Source organism: Engraulis encrasicolus, chromosome 9 (genome assembly GCF_034702125.1).
Source record: "Engraulis encrasicolus isolate BLACKSEA-1 chromosome 9, IST_EnEncr_1.0, whole genome shotgun sequence".
NCBI classification, from domain to species: Eukaryota; Metazoa; Chordata; class Actinopteri; order Clupeiformes; family Engraulidae; genus Engraulis; species Engraulis encrasicolus.
The window spans coordinates 15,220,808-15,240,116 of record NC_085865.1 but is presented as its reverse complement, the minus strand read 5'-3'; the positions used below and the strand labels follow the sequence as shown (position 1 = coordinate 15,240,116).

At 41.6% G+C, this 19,309-nt stretch overlaps 1 protein-coding gene across 1 annotated transcript in view; it reads right to left on the bottom strand.

Annotated features, from left to right (window-relative positions):
* The window catches only part of acvr2ba (activin A receptor type 2Ba), a 43,353-nt gene that overhangs the window by 7,654 nt on the left and 16,390 nt on the right, over positions 1-19,309 (bottom strand). The window contains exons 2-10 of the mRNA XM_063206664.1: positions 11,020-11,230; positions 7,229-7,329; positions 6,071-6,219; positions 4,371-4,514; positions 3,743-3,886; positions 2,771-2,919; positions 2,464-2,578; positions 1,846-1,984; positions 464-594 (exon numbers count right to left, since the gene is read on the bottom strand). Coding sequence (XP_063062734.1) covers positions 464-594; positions 1,846-1,984; positions 2,464-2,578; positions 2,771-2,919; positions 3,743-3,886; positions 4,371-4,514; positions 6,071-6,219; positions 7,229-7,329; positions 11,020-11,230 — 1,283 coding nt within the window. The remainder of the gene's footprint in view (positions 1-463; positions 595-1,845; positions 1,985-2,463; positions 2,579-2,770; positions 2,920-3,742; positions 3,887-4,370; positions 4,515-6,070; positions 6,220-7,228; positions 7,330-11,019; positions 11,231-19,309) is intronic.

The window sequence follows — 19,309 nt, the reverse complement described above, 5'->3', positions numbered from 1 at the left end:
CCTTAATCTGCTGCGTTTCATTAATGTCAGTCTAAGCATGTTGATGTTATGAACTATTTCCCACTTGCAGTTCCTGTGGTACAGTGGTGTGGATGTAGCACCACTTAATTATTTTACAAGATTTCAACAGAATCTTAACATTACATGTGGGGCAGCCGTGGCTTAATAGTTAAGGAGATGGGCTTTAAATCAAAGAGGCGCAGGTTCAAATCCCACCGTTCCATTCCTTACCGTACTCCATGGCTGAAGTGCCCTTCAGCAAGGCACCCCCACAGTGCCCCAGGGACTGTAACCCCAACACCCTGTACTTAAAACAACCGCAAGTTGCTTTGGATAAATGTGTCGGCTAAGTGTAGTGTAATGTTACAGAGATCAAGGCCCTATGATTAACTTCTGCTTGATTAACTTCTGCCGTGTCAAGGATCCAATGAGTCAGTGTGGCGTGAAGTATAAATGTACTCACTGCATGCTTGAGCCAACAGTCCTTGAAGACAGGCCGCATCTTCTTGTGAACTACCACCTCCTGCAGGTCCTCCAGAGTGGGATGCTGACCGATCTCCTCCTCAAACGGCAACATGTACTCATCCACCGGACCTGACACGCCACCAGGAACACAGCAGATGTATTAATATATAGTGGACAGACAGACAGACAGACAGACAGACAGACAGACAGACAGACATGTGTTATGCGTTTGTCGCTTACATACAGGGGATACGATCTCTTTGGAACAGCAAAACCAGTTTAGCCACACCCATGGGTACCAATAATGTAACTTGTATTGGTGTAGTAAGGGCAGTAGAGATGGGGTATTCAATTAAATGTCAACGAGGGCTAGTTTTTCAAATTCCTTGCAGTAAAGGGGCCGAACTATACGTATGTATTATGGTTGCCGACTGTCAATGAAAAAAAATACGGGACAATTTCTTAGATGTAATTTCCTGCATTTTAATTTCCTGTGTCCTGTTTCAGCTCGATACGGAACGGAACCCGTACTTTTATCTCTAAATTCAGAAAACGATTCTGTATTTCAAGGGACTTGTGGGGGGCCTGAACCTTGCTGTCCGAGGGCCGCATTTGGCCCCAGGGCCGCCATTTGAATAGCCCTGCAGTAGAGGCTTTGTAGAGGCTTATGTTGCCCATTATGTTGCCCATTCATTTTTTAATGAAAATGTAATCTATTCTAGTCTATTATAGTTTAATCTAATCCATTTCTAACACATAAAGTTATCATTATTAGATATTGAATACGGCTAGAAAATGTACACTTTTTATACATGAACAGGTCGATCTACTCCATGTCAACAACTTGATATTCATTTCTTTTGACATGTACCCGTTATAGGTCTTTGATGGTGGGAATGTCACAACAGCATAGAACATATTGCATGAAAGGATAGACAGCCATGATTGCAGGGACCCAGGCTTTCAAGCCTAATCCTCTGTGTTGTGCAATAAGCATGCCAAACTTAATTTCAGCCAAAGTATCATAGCAAAAAATAAAACTCTCCGAAATAAGACAAGAACTATTTGCCAAGGCTCAATTGTCATCATGATCAAGTTGCATTGAAAAGGCAATGTATTCTTTATTATTCAGCTACATACAGTGCGGAGTTGAATAAAGTAGAAATAGAAGTACTACAGATTTATATAACATGGTTTCAACTTAAAAAAACACATTATACTACTTTATATTATTTTAATATAAGATCATACTACTTGTGTTTTAATAACATCTGTAAGAGTACTTCATCTACTTTACACAACTCTGCTTCAGTGACAAGGGTCTACCAATCTTCAGCAGGTTGTTCAAATCAAATTTCACGTGCAATATGGTCTCTTTACCATCAGCCGCTGTGCAGCGAGACACCAGCTCCCAGAGCACCAGGCCCATGGCGTACATGTCTATCCTCAAGAAGGAATCCCTCTGGAAGTTAATGGCTCCTTCCAATACCTCAGGCGCCATGTATCTTCGCGTTCCCACCTGCAAGGACAGGAGAAAACACGTCAAAACGTCAGTCACTTTGTGCACTAAAACATTTCTTTTTTTTTAATTCTAAAAAAATAGGGCAAGTGCTCCGGTCATCATCCCTGAGTCTAGTCAATGAGAAGCAACCCAGTTTGTCTTGAGGGGTGTTTGAAGGCATACTGCCCTTGATATGCCGCTGGGCTATTCTGCCCTACAAAGGCAAAGTGCAGTAACTACATATTTTGAGTTTAGAATTGAGAAAATTGAGTCTAGACTGAAAATGGTCTTCATTACATCTCCTGTCTCTTGTGACAAAGCCTTATGGTCCAAATGTGTCCCGTTTTTACAGATATTGCCATGTCAGATTTGCAGTAACTACAATATCCAACCTACTACCAAGGCTTTGAAGTCATTTTACTCAGTTTCAATGTTGACATAGTTACTGCACTTTGCCTTTGTATGGCAGTATTGTTGGATGAAGAAAGGAGACCTACCTGGCCGTGGGTGTCACCCGGTGGCTTCCCTGGCTCAAACCGTACAGCCAGACCAAAGTCACCTATGATCGCTGTCAAGTCATTCCTCAGCATGACATTTTTACTCTTGAAGTCCCTGAAATCACATAACACAAACAATTAGAGATGGCCTGGCTTATGGATACATTTGATGAACGCTAGATACATGTGGTGTGTGTACATGTGTACGTGTGTGTGTGTGTTTGTGTGCGTGTATGCGAGTGCGTGCGCGTGCGTGCGTGTGTGCCACGACCTCACTTGTTCATTAAAGCAATGAATATAACTTCACCTGTGAGCAATAGCCGGCTTGGGCCCCTCCCCTTTATAGCGAGGGACGTCCTCGTGCAGGTAGGCGAGGCCACAGGCCATGGTCTCAGCAATGTGACACAAGCCATTCCAGCTCACCACATTCCCCTTCAGATGATCAGTCAGGGAACCCTAACAAAGCGGAACAGAGCATTTGACGTTACATTACATTACATTATACTTAAATGATACTTTTATCCAAATCCGCTCACAGTTGGCCCAGCCGTGGCTTAGGTGGCTGGGCACTGGACTGCTATGCAGGCGGCTAAATATTTTTTCCTAGTACAAGGACGCCACAGATGGCCAAACTCGGCTTCTCATTGGTCAACCTTCACAACTTCCTGTGACAGGTTAGGGTTTAGGCATGGGTTTTGGTCTGGGCACAATTTCGCATCAAATTCGCCAATACCTTGCTCATTTCGCCGTTCTTGGCAAAAGTAAAGAATAAGAAACATTGCTTTCCTGACAGGTTAAGTTTAGGGAAGGTTTAGGTTTAGGCACATATCAAAAGTGTGGCAAGTGTCGGCGTGTTTTCGGTTTCAAGACTCTCCTGTAACTCCCCCATCTCACGTGTTGCAGTCTTGCCGCTCTGGAAGTTCGACCGATCAGAGGCCACCTGTGGCGTCACCCTACTAGGAAAAAAAATATCGCATGCAGGCGACCCGGGTTCGATTCCCAACCCGAAGTAATTTCCCAATCCTCCCCTGTGTCTCTCTCCGACTAGCTTCCTGTTCCATTCTTCACTATCCTGTCTACATAAAAAGTTGAACTTGGGTCCTAGCAAAAAAAAATTGTAAACAGACATGTAACTGATAAACCAAAAGTCAAGAGACACCGCACACTGCTTACTTTTCTTAACTTTATTTCTTGGAGCGAACAACGCGTTTCGCCCAATGCGTCATCAGGTTCGCTCTGACATGTAACTGAATTTTATAGCCATTTTGCTACTTCTTACCCTTTCATGGAATTCAGTAATGAGCCAGAACTCCATTTCCAGGTTGTTTCCGCGCTTCTCCGCAGCGATGTAGTGCAAGATGTTCTCGTGTTTCATCCCCGGCATGATGAATATGTCCCGCTCATTCTGCCAGGACAATTTATCCTACACAAAGAAAAGTGGAAGTATAAATTGTGAGATGTAGGCATGCAATAATGTGGCGCTATCTGGAGAAGAGGGATCATCCCAAGGGTGAAAAGGAACAAAAGAGGACATTAAAAGTATTTCACAGCTAAAATGCTTCTTTCTTTGCGGCGTAAAATGTGTTTGAATAAAATTGATGCTTCAAAATGTCAACAAAGAGGAACCAATGCAATGATATTCCAACGTGGTGCCTAAACTTTTATATACTGCTATATATTTTGGACCAGATACAAATATTCCTCATCAAACCATCGGCGAAATAAGTTCCAATGATCGAAATGTTTATTTGTTGGAGCTTATTTCACAGTGTGGAGACTGGAGACCCTACCTTCTTAAACTGTCAGACACTTTTGTCTGGCACCTGCAACAAGTGACTTTGCATGTGCGCGGCCCTACCCAAAACGTCATCAAACCACACTTTCCATCTAGTGTTTGCTGAACCTACCTGAATAGGGAAGACCTTCACGGCTACGTAGTCATTCATCATCTGGGCCTTCCACACACAGCCAAAGCGCCCCCTGGCCTTAATCTCCAGTAACTGCAGGGGCTTGAGGCCCACCAGTGGCGAAGGCGGAGGGGGCCCAGGATCCTGGAGGAGAGAGACCGAGACCGAGAGAGAGAGAGAGAGAGAGAGAGAGAGAGAGAGAGAGAGAGAGAGAGAGAGAGAGAGAGAGAGAGAGAGAGAGAGAGAGAATATTGAAGAGAGTGGAAGAGCCAGGTCAGTGGTCAATGGCCATTGAGCCAATTCATGCATGAATCCATCTGCAGTTCATAAAATTACCCCTTGAGGACATTGCAATGAGTTTAATTTAAAAATAATAATAATAATAATAATACAGATGTGTTTTTGATTGGTAGGGTTTTTTTTAAATTGAGAGTAATGGCATGTTCTTTTAACGTGTTAACTTTTCTACAATTGAAGATAACATGTGAAAGGATAAGAACAACTATGCCTGATTGATCGCTAAAAGCAGGACATGGATAAGCAGAATCACTTAAGGTCACATCTTGACTGATTGTTTTAATTGTTCAATGCATGCTTTTAAGCCCTGGATCACACTTCTACAGGGGCGTACCACACAGCCACCACCAGGTGGAGCCCTTGCCATGCTACTTTGACTATTTTATTTATGTTTTTTTAAAGGGACAGGACGGGTATTTTGGTGTGGTGAAAAATGTTCACACCCCCTATATTAGTGTTGAGGAGTGCAGCAAAAATCTTAAACAATTACATTTACAGTAGTAGATCTTAATCTTAAGTAGATCTTGCCTACTTAAAAGGAGCCCACAAACTTAACATTACCGGTATATTAATTAGATCTTAGTTTCTGTAGTTAAGTAGTTAAATGTTTACGTTCTTACAATAGCACACTTTAAAACATCTTATAGACTTTCATTATGCATGTCAAACAAAACATTTTACCTAAAAGGATCCCTTGGTAGAAAAACATAATTGGCCTTCTAAGATTGACAATGAGCATTGTTGACAATACCAAAATTGTGGCATCATCCGTAGCTTTAGCTTTAGCTAATGTTGTGCTTTATGTTGGTTTTTTCCACAATGTTTAGGATACCACCTGCATTTGCAGTGCATTTAATCTGCCATCTTTATGTCTCAGTGTATTCTGGGGAAAAGTGATATCATACGGTTGCTATTGTTGGTATCTATTGCCAGTAACCGTTTGACTGCTATACTTGGACTGTACCTTGATCAGATGCAACCAGATGATGTCAGTTGATACAACAATGACAATGTATAGGTGAATGGACTACGTAAACTTCTTCACAAAAACAAAAAAAACACTTTATTTCTTTTAAATCACATTTATGGACCAAGGTCAATCTTATAGGATCGACAACATGTCTTACTAATGTCTTACAAACGTTTACCATAATATTTCTCAATGGGGGCTCTACAGCCCAGGGGCGTTGGGGAGCCCTAAGGGGTTGTTGAGAAGAATACACCTGAGTGTGGGCAGTGCTTAGTTGCCATTGCGGGGCATTAGTCCGTTTTATTTATCAATACTAAGGGGGTGTTGGCAGGCTGATAAGGTCAAGGGGGCATTGGGAGGCTCCTGTAATGAGGTCCAGGGGGGTGTTTATTTTATTAAAAAGCTTGAGATGCACTGGTTTAGCGTGACGTACCTCGTTGATGTCTACGTGGCCGTAGGGGGGCTTGTGGTGGCGGTACATCCAGAAGGCCAGCAACAGGGCCATGGACAGCATGGTGATGGGCAGCAGGGAGTACACCAGCAGGTTGAGCAGGGAGGGCGTAGGGGGAGGCGGGATGGTAACTGCATGAAAACCCACACAGACAAAACACACAGAGATTGTAAGAAAAAAAATTAGCTCATCTACATTTACCAAACCTTATTTTTCATTTTTATGAAATACAAATATGCAGACAAAAACCTACCAAGTCCTGAAATGCAACTTGTTAGGTACAGGGATTTATTTGTAGAAAAGAGTTGTTTGGATAATATACCACTCCTGACAGAGACAAGTCATATACTTCTCCCAAAAGCAGTTCGAGTGGATGAGACGAGGCATACGAAGCAGGCATGTGGACTTCAAAGAGTCATGCGTAAACCTTGTAAACACTGCATGATAATGGCCAACTCTGGTCTCTCAGGTGCTCAGATTTGGCAATTGAGTCTTAAGCCTAGTTCATAGTTGTCCTGGGCTGGCCGCAAACGCTCCACCACCAACCGCAACCCCCCCATTTGCAGACCTGAACGGAGGTCATATACATCTTAACGGATGGTTCTCCCAGACTGAAATATCCGTCGCCAGCCAGTACGCCAACAGACAGTGCAAGGCTCCTGATTGGTTGGCGGCGAAAACACGCCCTGCCCTCAATTGTCCTGGCAGTAAACTTCGTTTGCAGCATTCAACACAGCCTTATTAGTACTATGCGGTTGCGGTTGTGCCAGGTTTTACAACATACAACCAGCTCACCTGCAGCTGAAAGCATGTTTACCACAAGACTCTCGCTACAACAGTGGACAAATTTCAGAGCTTTTAGACTGACAGAGCTTTGCAAGGCTTGTATCGCCATGTTATATATCTGCTTGTAACCAGTAAAAAAAAATCTGAACAAGATAGTTTTACTTGCGCCACTGGCAAATTCTTAAAACAAGTCCAATATGTCTATTCCTAAAGTTACAAATATTGAGTTTTTTTTCTTTCTTAAATTTAGATGGACTTTTCTAAACTAGAAAAATAAGCTTGCCATGTCTTCTTTGCAATGCATTGCAAAATCAAGCAAGGCTAGGTAAAGTCAACTCTGGTACAGTTTCTCACCAGTTCCATCGGGCAGATGGGTGAAACGCTCGTTGCAGAAGTTGCCTTCACAGCAGCAGAAAAACACCTGGGGGTTCTCTTCCGTGGCCACACACTCCTGCCTGTTGCCATGGAGACAAGAAAAAAACAAGAAACATTACAACTGCCATCCATGAGTTCAACGTCAACGTCAACGTTCCATCGGTACATCCTAGCAATTTTAGGTGAATCTACCACAAACAAATACTGTATTAGAACAAGCTGTGTATTAGGAAATCGCAACGCACTAAATTTCTAACTGTAGTCACATACACTGATCGGCCATAAAAAGTCCCCGCCCCAAAAAGAGTTCTCACAACATGCTGTTGGAACACCTTTAGCTTTGTACACGTTTGCTGTGGCTCGTTTCGATAGGTGTCTGCAATAGGGGGCATCAAACATGGAAATTAAAACTTTACAAAACTACAAAAAAATACAACTACAAGTAAAACTTGGTACAAACTACCAAATTGTGAATAACTACCAAATGTTATCTATGTGGCAGGGTAGCACAATAGGCTTGAAATTTTGAATTGCAGTGAATGGGCGTTTTTTAGCTACATCAGTGGACAGTTTTGCGGCTGTTTTGATCAAAACTTGTAGGAAAAGTGATTTGGAAGAATACGCCAGTTGCCTTTACACGTCCCCAGGGCATCAAGCATCCAAAACATGGCTGAAGGCTAAGAGCATGGGACAAAATATTGCTAAAGGAAGGCTGCAAAAATACATGCACAAGGGGATTCAAATCTGAGAAAGTGGAAAGGCAACTGGACTATTCTGTCAAATGACTCCTTGCTAGTTTTGATGGGGCAGCCGTGGCCTAATGGTTAGAGCAGTGGTCTTAAGATCAGAGCGCTTCAGGTTCAAATCTCACTCTTACCTCTCCCTACATCTACAGACATGGCTGAAGTGCCCAAGAGCGAGGGGCCTCTCCCCACAGTGCTCCAGGGACTGTAACCCATATCCTGTAGGTCGCTTTGGATAAAAGCGTCAGCCAAGTGTGATGTAATGTAATGTAATAGTCAAAATAGTCTAAAAACACATTTTTCTTTGATTTCGGTAAAACGGCTCTTCACTGCCATTCAAAATGTCAAGCCTATTGTGCCACCCTTTAACATTGATGATGTTAGTTATGTTAGTGCAAAGGAAGAGCTCTTCAAAGGCAGAGCAGGAATTTCAAGAGTCTGGGTGTTTAGCGCACCCTGGTTTGCAATGTCACAAGAATTAAAACTAAAGGTTTCCCAATAACATAGTGTGTGTTTTTGGACAGTGTTGTTGTATAACGTCATTTATATATATATATTAAATAACCAGACAAGTTATATGAACTATTTCCCAAATATTAGCCAATGTCGTTATTTTGAAAAAAATGAAATTAATCGGCAAGATCAATGCCCCCAGCTATGATGCACATACACCTGTGATTGCCAGGCCTGTCACAACCAAGCAAGCAAACTAGGCAACTGCCCTCTGGTAATGACAGTTATGGTAATGGACTGACAATGTATTTGCAATTTAAACAACAGGTCAGTCAGTAGGTTAGTGGTGCGCACATCCAAGACGCAGGTGCATGACAAAAGGCCAGAATTCTGTAGAAACAAAGATGAATGTCCGCACACTGGTCCCGTGTTGCTTTTTAATTTTTTTCAAGTGAGTGCTTGAGAGGTCTGCTGAAGAGCGACTAGCTCGAAAGCGCTCACTTGAACAAAATTAAAAAGCAACACGGGAGTGTGCGCGGACATTCATCTTTGTTTCTACAATTTAAACAACAGTAATGACCACTCTGAGTGTGGCAGCGCCTCCCTAAATTCAGTGACTGAAAAGTGCAATGATGCTGCTATCAAAATATTGAGTCATTCCATGTCAATAGCAGGGTTTCATGTGACATGACAGGGCTACTTTCAAAGTGTGCAAAGTCAGATGATGGGGTATCGTTCGTATGAGCAAAACGCAGTCTGGGTCCATTGTGTTTTGTGTAATTTACAGCTAATTATATAAAAGAGAAGGAATCCTATATAAGAGAGGAGGAAGTTGTTCATAAAGGTTGGAAATGGAACAAGCTGACTGAACAATCATTGCTGCACAAAGTGGTTTTTAACCCGTGCCATATTCACATAACATATGCCTATGGGATAAAGCACTACAAGCAAATAAAGTGTTTTATAATGACCAGTGGGTTTATAACACACATGTACCGCTGCCACTTTATAGATCAGCTTTAGTTAATATGGACATATGGAATAATATGGACCCTGGTTCAAAGGCTGGTGCACCCCAGTGCACATGCTATAAAATGTGTAGCCGGTGCATAGTACTAGTAAAAGAAGAGGTTTAATACTGGCTTTGACTTGACACATTACAGAACTGCCATCCGGATTGACTACTTGCTGTGACTCAAATGCAGAAAATGCATAGAGGTAAAGGAAATGTTTGGACTAACTAATTTTACTCCTCCCCTCTGTTAAATACTTTACATTTTCTATCACTTATTCTCTGAGTAATATTGCTCCTAGTTACGAGGCAAGCTAGCATATGCCATTGGACCAGTTGGGTGAAGGTGGTCCATTCCGATTCAACAATCCATGCTAGCTTGGAGCAACAAGTTATAGGACGATGGATGGAGGATGAACAGCAGACAGGTAACTCAATTATTTATCTGGACAAAAATGAGCGCAATTCCATAAATGGTGGCATGTTGCTTTAAAAGGTACACAATGTAGCATTGAGGATTTGTCATACCACCATTGTTCCATACTGGGCAAGTATAACATGCTCAGCCTGGAAAACATTATACGATTTTCTGATCTGCGGCTAATTCATAAAATCATTCACAATGCAGCACCTCCACCTCTAAAAACATTTGTTCAACCCTGCTCTGAACAGATGAGCAGAACCCCAAGATCCACCAGTGGGGGAGATTGTAGTCTCCCAAACCGACAAACTGTTTTTGCTCAAACAGCCTTCTCATTCAGGGGAACCAAAACTTGGAACGGTCTACTCTACAATGTGACCTAAAAAGTACTACTTCTCAAGGGGCGTGAAAAAATTGATATTAACCAACTAGTCTTGCCAACACTAATCATATGTTATTCTAATTAACATATAATAAATTCATAACTATATGCCGTGTGTGCGTGTGTGTGTGTGTAATAATAATAATAATAATAATAATAATAATAATAATAGTATTTGTATAGCACTGTATCATACAAGGCATGCAATTCTAAGTGCCTAACAAATGGGAAAAAAACATCAATGTTAGAGATGGATTTAAAAGGAGGAATACAGAGGAGAAACAGAAACAAGAGAGAATACCAAGAAGACAGAGGAAGAAGACACAGATAGAGATTGTAGAGTCATAATGTCCACATAGGTTGGGCCCAGGATTCTTAGAGGCGTAAGGTCCACATTGGCTGGGTCCAGCCTAAGTCATAGATAGTCACGCTGAATTTGGGCGCTCAGATGTGGCCCCTGGTGGCAACAGGGGTGAGGAAAAACTCCCTTTTCACTTGATTCATAGTTTATAGGGGGGAAAAGCTCAATGAGATCTGTGTGTGTGTGTGTGCATGAGGCTGTTCTTATCTGTATATGTACTGTATTTTAATTTAGTTTTACCTGCCCAGGGACTGCAGATGGAAAGTAACTGTGTTAACTATAATCTGGCACAAGCCATCTTTTTACTTTTGTGAACGATGACTATTGTGCATGGTCCCTGCTGCACTAAACTAAATAAACTAAAACTTCACTAAAACCATTAAGTTCCCGTTGCTGACCTGTTGTAGCAGTTGAAGTCATCCAGCCAGCAGCCTTTCTTCACCAGCTCAATAGTGCCTGAGTTATTGCGCCAGGAAGCGTAGCAGTGGGAGCGCTTGTCCCGCTCTCCTCCTTCGCAGCGCTCCACTCCACTCTGGTTTGTTTTCTCCGTCTCCCAGTTGATGTTGTAGTATAAGCACTCGTGGGTCTCCACCTCTCCATGGCCAGGTTCTGGGAACAAGTGAACAGAAGCAAAAATGCTACAATGCTACACGGATACATTGACTTTCACTAGCTTAGCGACATATTCCCTGTTTTAACTTGTCTTAAAGCAAGACAACGATTAACATGAAAAATAAGACACTTTACCACCTTTATAAACCCCAGTCAACGATTTTAACTGTATTGAGGCCCAAAATAGTGGCATACCCCTTTAATGCCACACAAATCAAAATAAGCATCCTCTGGTATGCTTCACTCACACATTGTAGCTGCACATAGCTGCAAAGAGTGCCAGTGCCAGGTCCAGTGGCCAAGCATGTGCCTGCAACTTATATTACATTGTAGGGATGTAAATGTATCGATGTATCGGAAGTATTGGCCGGCGATTTAATCGAATCGCATCGTATCGTGGGGCATTCTTAAAAATAATCGAATCGCTGGCCCCTATGCAATGCCCTAGCTCCATAACACAATACTAGTGGAAAAGCAATTGGAAAAAATCGAATCGAACCGAATTGCATCGTACCGTGGGGAATTCTTAAGTATCGAAAAAAAATCGAATCCCTGATTTAAGAAATCGATACCGTATCATACCGTCATGAAGGTTGTGATTTACACCCCTATTACATTGTTTTCCCAAAATGTGTGGCTTTTGAAAATTAAGTCTCATTTCAGTTCAATGTGCTGGCCACAGTCTTATAATAGAGCCCACTTAATGCCTAAGACACCGCATTTCCGTATGCAGGGTGTCCCTTGTTAAGTTTGGTTGGTATGTGTGAAGACGTTCTTCTTGGCCCAATTCAATTATGACCTTCGAAAATGTAATTACTTTTGGAATGAGTGAATATGACAGGAACCATATGACAGGCCGCTTACTTGTCAAAATTGCCTTCGTTTTCGAATCTGTGTGTTGTTGAAGTACCATCTCATGTCAGACAAATGGTTTCTCTAATCATGTGCAAGGATTTTTAACGTTTTTTTGATAAATCCACACATTTGCAGACCGAAACGTATGGCATAGATCCAGATGAATGTTCGTGGAGCAAAGTGGAACCCATTCATCTTGTGACAGCCACGATAGCAGAAATCTATGAATCCCTCCCAAAACTATTTACCTATAGTGCAGCTTGAAAGTATATGGACCCCTTGAGCAGTTCAGATGTTTCTGTTGCTTACCCTGGTTTTCTTATTGCATCATCACCAGTTTCTTTATACGAAATGTCAGGCATACGTTTCATCAATTGTTTGTACTTGTTAAGAACCTCATGTATAAGTAGCCCAAAAACTACACTAAACATGGAATTATTGGTATGTGCAAAATGAAGTGAACCCCCAGGAGTATTGGGTAAGACAAGCTTGAAGCTACAAACCCCAACTCCGATGAAGTTGGGACGTTTGGTAAACAGTGAATAAAATCAAAATGCTATCATTTTCAAAACATTCAATCTATTCATTAGATGTAGAATAGTGAAAAGACAACATATTAAGTGTTAAAACCGAGAAAAAATATTGTTTTGGGGGACATATGTACTCATTTCTAATTTGATAAATCCAACACGTCTCAAAAGAGTTGGGACGGGGACAATAAATGGCAGCAAATGTCGAGGAAGACTAAAAACAAAACAAAAGACAACACTTAACTCATTGGCTGCCAGCCATTTTCATAAAAGGGTAACCCAGAGTGCCAGAGATTTTTCAGCATTTTGGGTGTTTTTTGGAGGCTCACAGAAAATTGAGTTCTGTGTCTATGTCAACACCATACCTATCAAAACACAGATTAGACGCTCATCTGTCATCAGAAAAAAACGGTGTCTCTCTACCCCTTTCCGTTCTTTCATAATCATCTGTTGAAAATAAGTGGAATTCGCCAAAATGCTGCTTTCTAGCCAAAAAGCTGAGAAAACGCCATTTGAAGTTGACCTATAATTGCAAGTGTTTTTGCTCATAATGACACCGTCCTAACAACTCCAAACCTATCAGATGCTATTACAGAGTCTCCTGTCATCTGTAGCCAGAACAAAAGATCGTTTGTATGGTCTTTTCAACCTAATACTGTACTGAAATATAACGGGATGGGCTTGAAAACAATAGTGTTTTGGTTTGTTGCTGGCGCGCACAATGGATCATGACAGCAGGTGCATGTAACTCATGTGAAATACTAAACTCAGAAATACTGTCTCATAGTCCCTCTGTTTAGCATGTAGTCCTCTCGTTGGGGATCAAATCACAGCTGATTTGTTTCCTCCTGTACCGTGTGAACTGGGAGACAGGCAGGCAGGCAGCACAACTTAGCTTACTGCTGCTTCTTTGGCAGAGCGGACAATTTGCAGATTGATGATTACTGTCATCATGTTTCTGCTATCTTGTCATATATTGTTCAATGAATTTTCTTTTGATAAAGTACTGATCACATATCCAACATTTCACAAGCCGATTGGAGTGGGGAAGGCTAGCTGGTCTGAGGCTAAGTGCAATGCTTTCTCATGTGAGCTGAATGTGTCTGACCAGACACAAAGGCTAGCCTACTCTGTTCCAAGAATCTGCAACCCCCCTGTCTTTTTGATGATACAGTAAGCTGATCATACTATACAGATCCATAACTGCAACTGTAGAATGAGTAAAAATAGTTGACTTACCAAGGCTCCTTTATTTAGGCTTAGTTGTAAATTGTTAGCGATTTCGTGCTAGCTAGCTAGCATAGCAAACAATAGCCAAACATTCCCAACTGAGGTGACCACTAGTCCCGTGCATTTTCCTGTTAGATGATCTTTTGTACGCATCATCCTGATGTTGTGTAGGCTGATCACATTATCCAAAATGAAACAGTTGCCACACAGATCATCTCTGGTTGAACATGGTGTATTTTGGGCAAGCTAGTTACAATGCCTACTAGCTAGATGGCAACAGGGGGGTGTATTTTGGTCATGAGAGGAAGTTTTTTTTTTGTCAGGCTCTACTAAAATCAGTAGAATACCTGTGTTAAAATCAGAGGGCAAGAAAGTAGACTACTGTCACAGGTGCATACTTTCAAAAATGATTTTGCTACTTTTGCAACTTTTGAGATTATAATAGTAAAAAGGGATGTTTTTGTCTTGACATTTCCTCTTGATGTGAGCTAATGCCCTGCCCTGACTGTTCCTAAGGACACTTCTGCCACCTACAGGAACAGTTAGAACATGACTAGAGGCGTGAAATTAATACACAACATAGGTTAGACCGTCCTCAAGGCGTGGCTGTAAAAAAACGCAATTATCGGCAAGCGACGTCGAAGGCAGGGGGCGTCACTATTCGAAATGACGTCATAGCGACGTCGAAGGCAGCCAATGAGTTAACAGTTAAATACATTAACCGATGAGATGATTTTATATAAAAAACAGTGTTAATTCCTATCTTGGACATGATTTCACCAGCTTAAATGGTGGGTGTATTCCTTGTCATGTTTTGCAATGTTTTCCTTTCTGTAGTGCTTACAGTGTGACAGGTCTTGACCAAAAGCCCACCATTTTATCACCTGCTGGTCCTTATGATGGAGCCAAACTGTTAAAACATAGTGGAGAATGCAATTTGACCTTACTACGTGGCAGTAATCGAAGATCTCCCTTCAAAATATAATGCATGAGTGGCTTTTCATGCTGTTTAAAACCCATTTATACCATTCAGCACTGTATTTAACTCTACAGATGAGTGAGAACATCTTAACCAATGCACTACTGCACCCGCATGCCATCATGGAGGCTAACTTTTGAAGCTAGCACTAACACAAGTTGGATGGTCCATTTTCACTGTAGCACAGAATGTGCAATGCTCTATTATTGTCAAAAAGAATGGACTTCTACAACTTCTGCTGACTTCTGTAAGCAAAGGACAGTTTCCCATGTCTTCTGGGTCTATTTCAAGTGAGCTCAGGTGCTTAGGAGAATGTTACACCCCTGTATCATTTGCACGCATGAAGCATTCTTAATATGGTCAACTTTCAATAGCTCTAATTCCTGGAGTGCTAGAGTGAGACTACAGCCAATATATATTTCATGATGTCATGAACCTATACAATGATTTTAGTAACAAAAATATGTCTTATATACACTCAATCGTGGTAAATCAAAGGGAATTCAAAAATGTATATAATAACTATGGTAATTATTCCCTTTGCATCTTTAATTCTGAGTGACTCAGCCTCTCTGTGATGATCTTATACCTGGACACCTATATTGTCCGTCAGTACAAATCATTTTGAAATGTTCTTCTTATTTGGATGTTTACTAAATTTCACTGATCCCCGTCCCAACTTATTTGAGACGTGTTGGATTTGTCAAATTAGAAATGAGTACATATGTCCCCCAAAACAATATTTTTTCTCAGTTTTAACACTTAATATGTTGTCTTTTCACTATTCTCCATCTAATGAATAGATTGAATGTTTTGAAAATGATAGCATTTTGATTTTATTCACTGTTTACCAAACGTCCCAACTTCACCGGAGTTGGGGTTTGTAGTAAGAGACTCGGGTGACACACAAACGAGACATTATTGAGAAAGCAAGTGGTGTGAATAAATTAAGAGAGAGGAAGCCAACAAAACTAACTTGGTCTCATAAAAATCAACTATTAGAGGAGAAAAGGAGATATCCGAGGACATGAAAAAGAGGGCAGTGGCTGGCAAGCCCATCAGTCTGGGGACGGATATAAGACCATCTTCAAAAGACCCAAGCTCCATACATCAGCTGTAAAACAGATTTACTAATGGAGGGCCTTCATTATGACAGCAACTCTGCCTAGAAGTGGGCGCCCATCAAAACACATTAACATCAATACACATTACCAGCCAGATCCAGCCATGGGCCCACTCACCTGCTCCATCAAAAATCACCCTCACCAGGTCATAGAACTCACTCCAGCACCCAAGGACAGTCAGCTCATGCCTTATTTCCCATGATCTAATCATTAATTATTGGTTCGATTTATCCTGAAATGATGATGGAAAACCATGGCACATTAGAAAATTACTGGTAGCTAGAATTGTTTTGGTTGATGGGAAAACCACCCGGGCACATCTTAAATAGTTTGACTCAAAAAGTTAAACTGCTTCAAAATCTGATGGGAAACATGCTGTAGTGGAGAGTCTTCTACTTCCAGAGAGGAGCAGGCCAAGGCGACGGCAGGGAGGGCTAGGCCTATATCTTCTCTTCCCTCACTCACTTTCCCTCTCAGCTGGAGTGCAGAGGCATGGGGCTGTGTTTACTATTCAACACAAATTTGGCAGAGCAGGATAGAGCAGATGTTCGCTCCAATCAGTGCATTAAGGTTGCTAGGTAACCACGATGGCCACAAATATTATAGTAGCCACATCCCGCAGACAAAGCTTTCAGTCACTGGTCTACACTCACATGCTTAAAGAGCACGAGCGCGCAAGTACACACACACACACACACACACACACACACACACACACACACACACACACACACACACACACACACACACACACACACACACACACACACACACACACACACACACACACACACACACACACACACACACACGCACACGCACACGCACACACGAGAAATGCACTTGGAATCGGATTCAACAACCGAATGTTTCAATGGTTCTTACATACTGTAAGGTGCACTGACTAGTGCGACATCAAGTGTGTTCAGCTCCAGTTGTGTAAACTGACAGACACCTTCATTTCCTACGGGTTACTCTACTCTATGAAATTTCCTAACTTCCAAATCTTATCTTATCCGTGTAGTTTCTGTGGCAACGGCACTTTAGGATCAAATTTAGGAAAAGCTACAGAATAGCCTGTCCTATCTAAAGACTATGGAAAGTGTATTACAGAAGCATCCAGCTATGCCAAGATCACAGCAAAAACCCATTGCCAAGCTATTACTTCAAAACAGCGTCAAATAAAAAAGATGCAGAGGGCCAGAATGCCCGAAAAAGGCATTTCTTTATATTATGACAGCTGGAAAGTAAAAATCAAATACTTCAAAAGAAAAAAAATCTTGGGCTTTGTGGAATCGTTGTGGAATGACAATTTATCATTATCATTAGGTCGCACACCCCTAGGGGTGATGATGGCAACATTGACACGTGTTGGGAAGGTGCGTGTGTGTGTGTGTGTGTGTGTATGTGTGTGCGTGCGTGTGCGCGTGTGTGTGCGTGTGGTGTGGTGTGGGTGGTGTGGCTACAGCAAAGATTTCGCTTTAAACTGCAGTCATACGAAATTGTCCCACAAGAAAGAAAAAGAAAAGAAAAGAAAAAATAAGCTTTTCAGTCCTCTTCAACTCCAACACTTAGTGAGAAGCACTTTGGCAGACTGCCAAGCTGGATGCTAAAAAAGGGTTTTCATACTCTTCCCACCCACACCCCCCATTCAGATGCTAACACTGACACAATTCTATTTTTAGGTGCTGGCATGACACCAACCACAATGCCATCAAACTACAAGTACATAACCACAGACTAAGGAGGCAAATACAATCACAAGAGAATGAAATGAGTGCAATAAGATATGACAACCTGGCCCCTGGCCAACACAAGATGCATGTGGTGTGTGTTTGGGGCACCCTGCACACCCTACAGACGCCATGGGCAGACGGGCAAGTGGACAGACACGTGCTGCTATATTGGAATACCTGGCCCACCCCTCCCCTGGGGTCCAGGTTAAAGAAAACAGGAGATACAAGCAATTGACTGATTAAAATGAATGGACCACCAAAAAGTGACAACACGGCACTTGGATGATTCGTTTCACCAGTTCATCGTATCAATGTCTTGAAAATGATTTGCGCACACAAACAAAACTTTCCCTGTCTTCACATTTCAGGCATTTTCAAGGCGTTGTGTAAACATATTCATCAGGGCATGACCAAGCCAACCTAAGCAATGAAATAGCATGGGCTGTATAATGTGTAGCAAATAATACGTGTAAGCAAAACAAATGCATGCATTATCCCAACAGAGTTGAAGCACAAAATGTATCACCGCGGCAACCTGGAGCTGCCCACCCAACTTTTCCACCCAACTGCCATCCCATTAACAAAATATCGACCTCTTGGCAATTGCTAACTAATTTTAAACCATGTCCGTTGGTAATTTTGTCATATTGCAACACAGCAAACTCAATTTCCCTCTCCCTTTCATGCCAACAGTGAGACAAAAAGTAGCTTATACAATATACAGTCAGTTTGCAGGCATAAAAGGGAAGTTTGTCCAACAATGCCTTAGCAATAAAAGGTAACAATGCTTTCAAGTTTCACATACTTTTCTATTCTTCATTAACCAACAGTACAACATGCTGAGAAAGTTATTTTGACAGACAAGCAGAAATAATGTGTGCTGATGATTGGGGCCAAGTAGCAAAGCATGAATGCACCTTGAGTCTAATAGTAACCTCTTTCTTCTGTATAGGACAACTATGCTGCCGTACAAAACAAGAACGCAGTAACTCAGATTCTGGCAAACTGAGAAAAAAAGCTTCAAAGTTTCCTATATGGTGCGACAACTGTGTTGTCGATAAAGTGGTGGTGACACTTCCTTGAAATACTTTTTTAGGATAGAAATTAAATGCACACAAAAAAACGAAAAAACAAAAACTTGTTTTTTGCCACAAAAAACTGAGATACTGCGTTCTTGGCTGGTATCACTGCCACAAAATCGAATTACTGCAGGAGTTACTGCGTTCTTGGCTAGTATTACTGTTTACTCCCAAACCATTCCCATTGGAAAGAGCAGTAACTCTCCGACTTACTGCATTTTTGTTTTGCACGACGTAACCTTTAATCCAACACCGCAGAAACTTTTTTTTTGTGTGTCATTTTTGCACTTTCAAAAATGATTTTTCTCAAAAACGGGACGGTGTTGGACCACCATTTTTTTGACACAAGACAAATGAGGTTGTTTAAAGCCGTTCCGATCTAAACTCAATTTCGACCATTTTCGAGTTGCGGCGTTCTTGTTTTGCACGGCAGTATGGCTGTCTAAATCACTACAGTGTGAAAACTTGTGAACTTTGGCAAACTGATTTCACAAAATCTCCTGATTCTTTTCAGAAAGTTTCAGGTCCACAGCTCAAACTTAA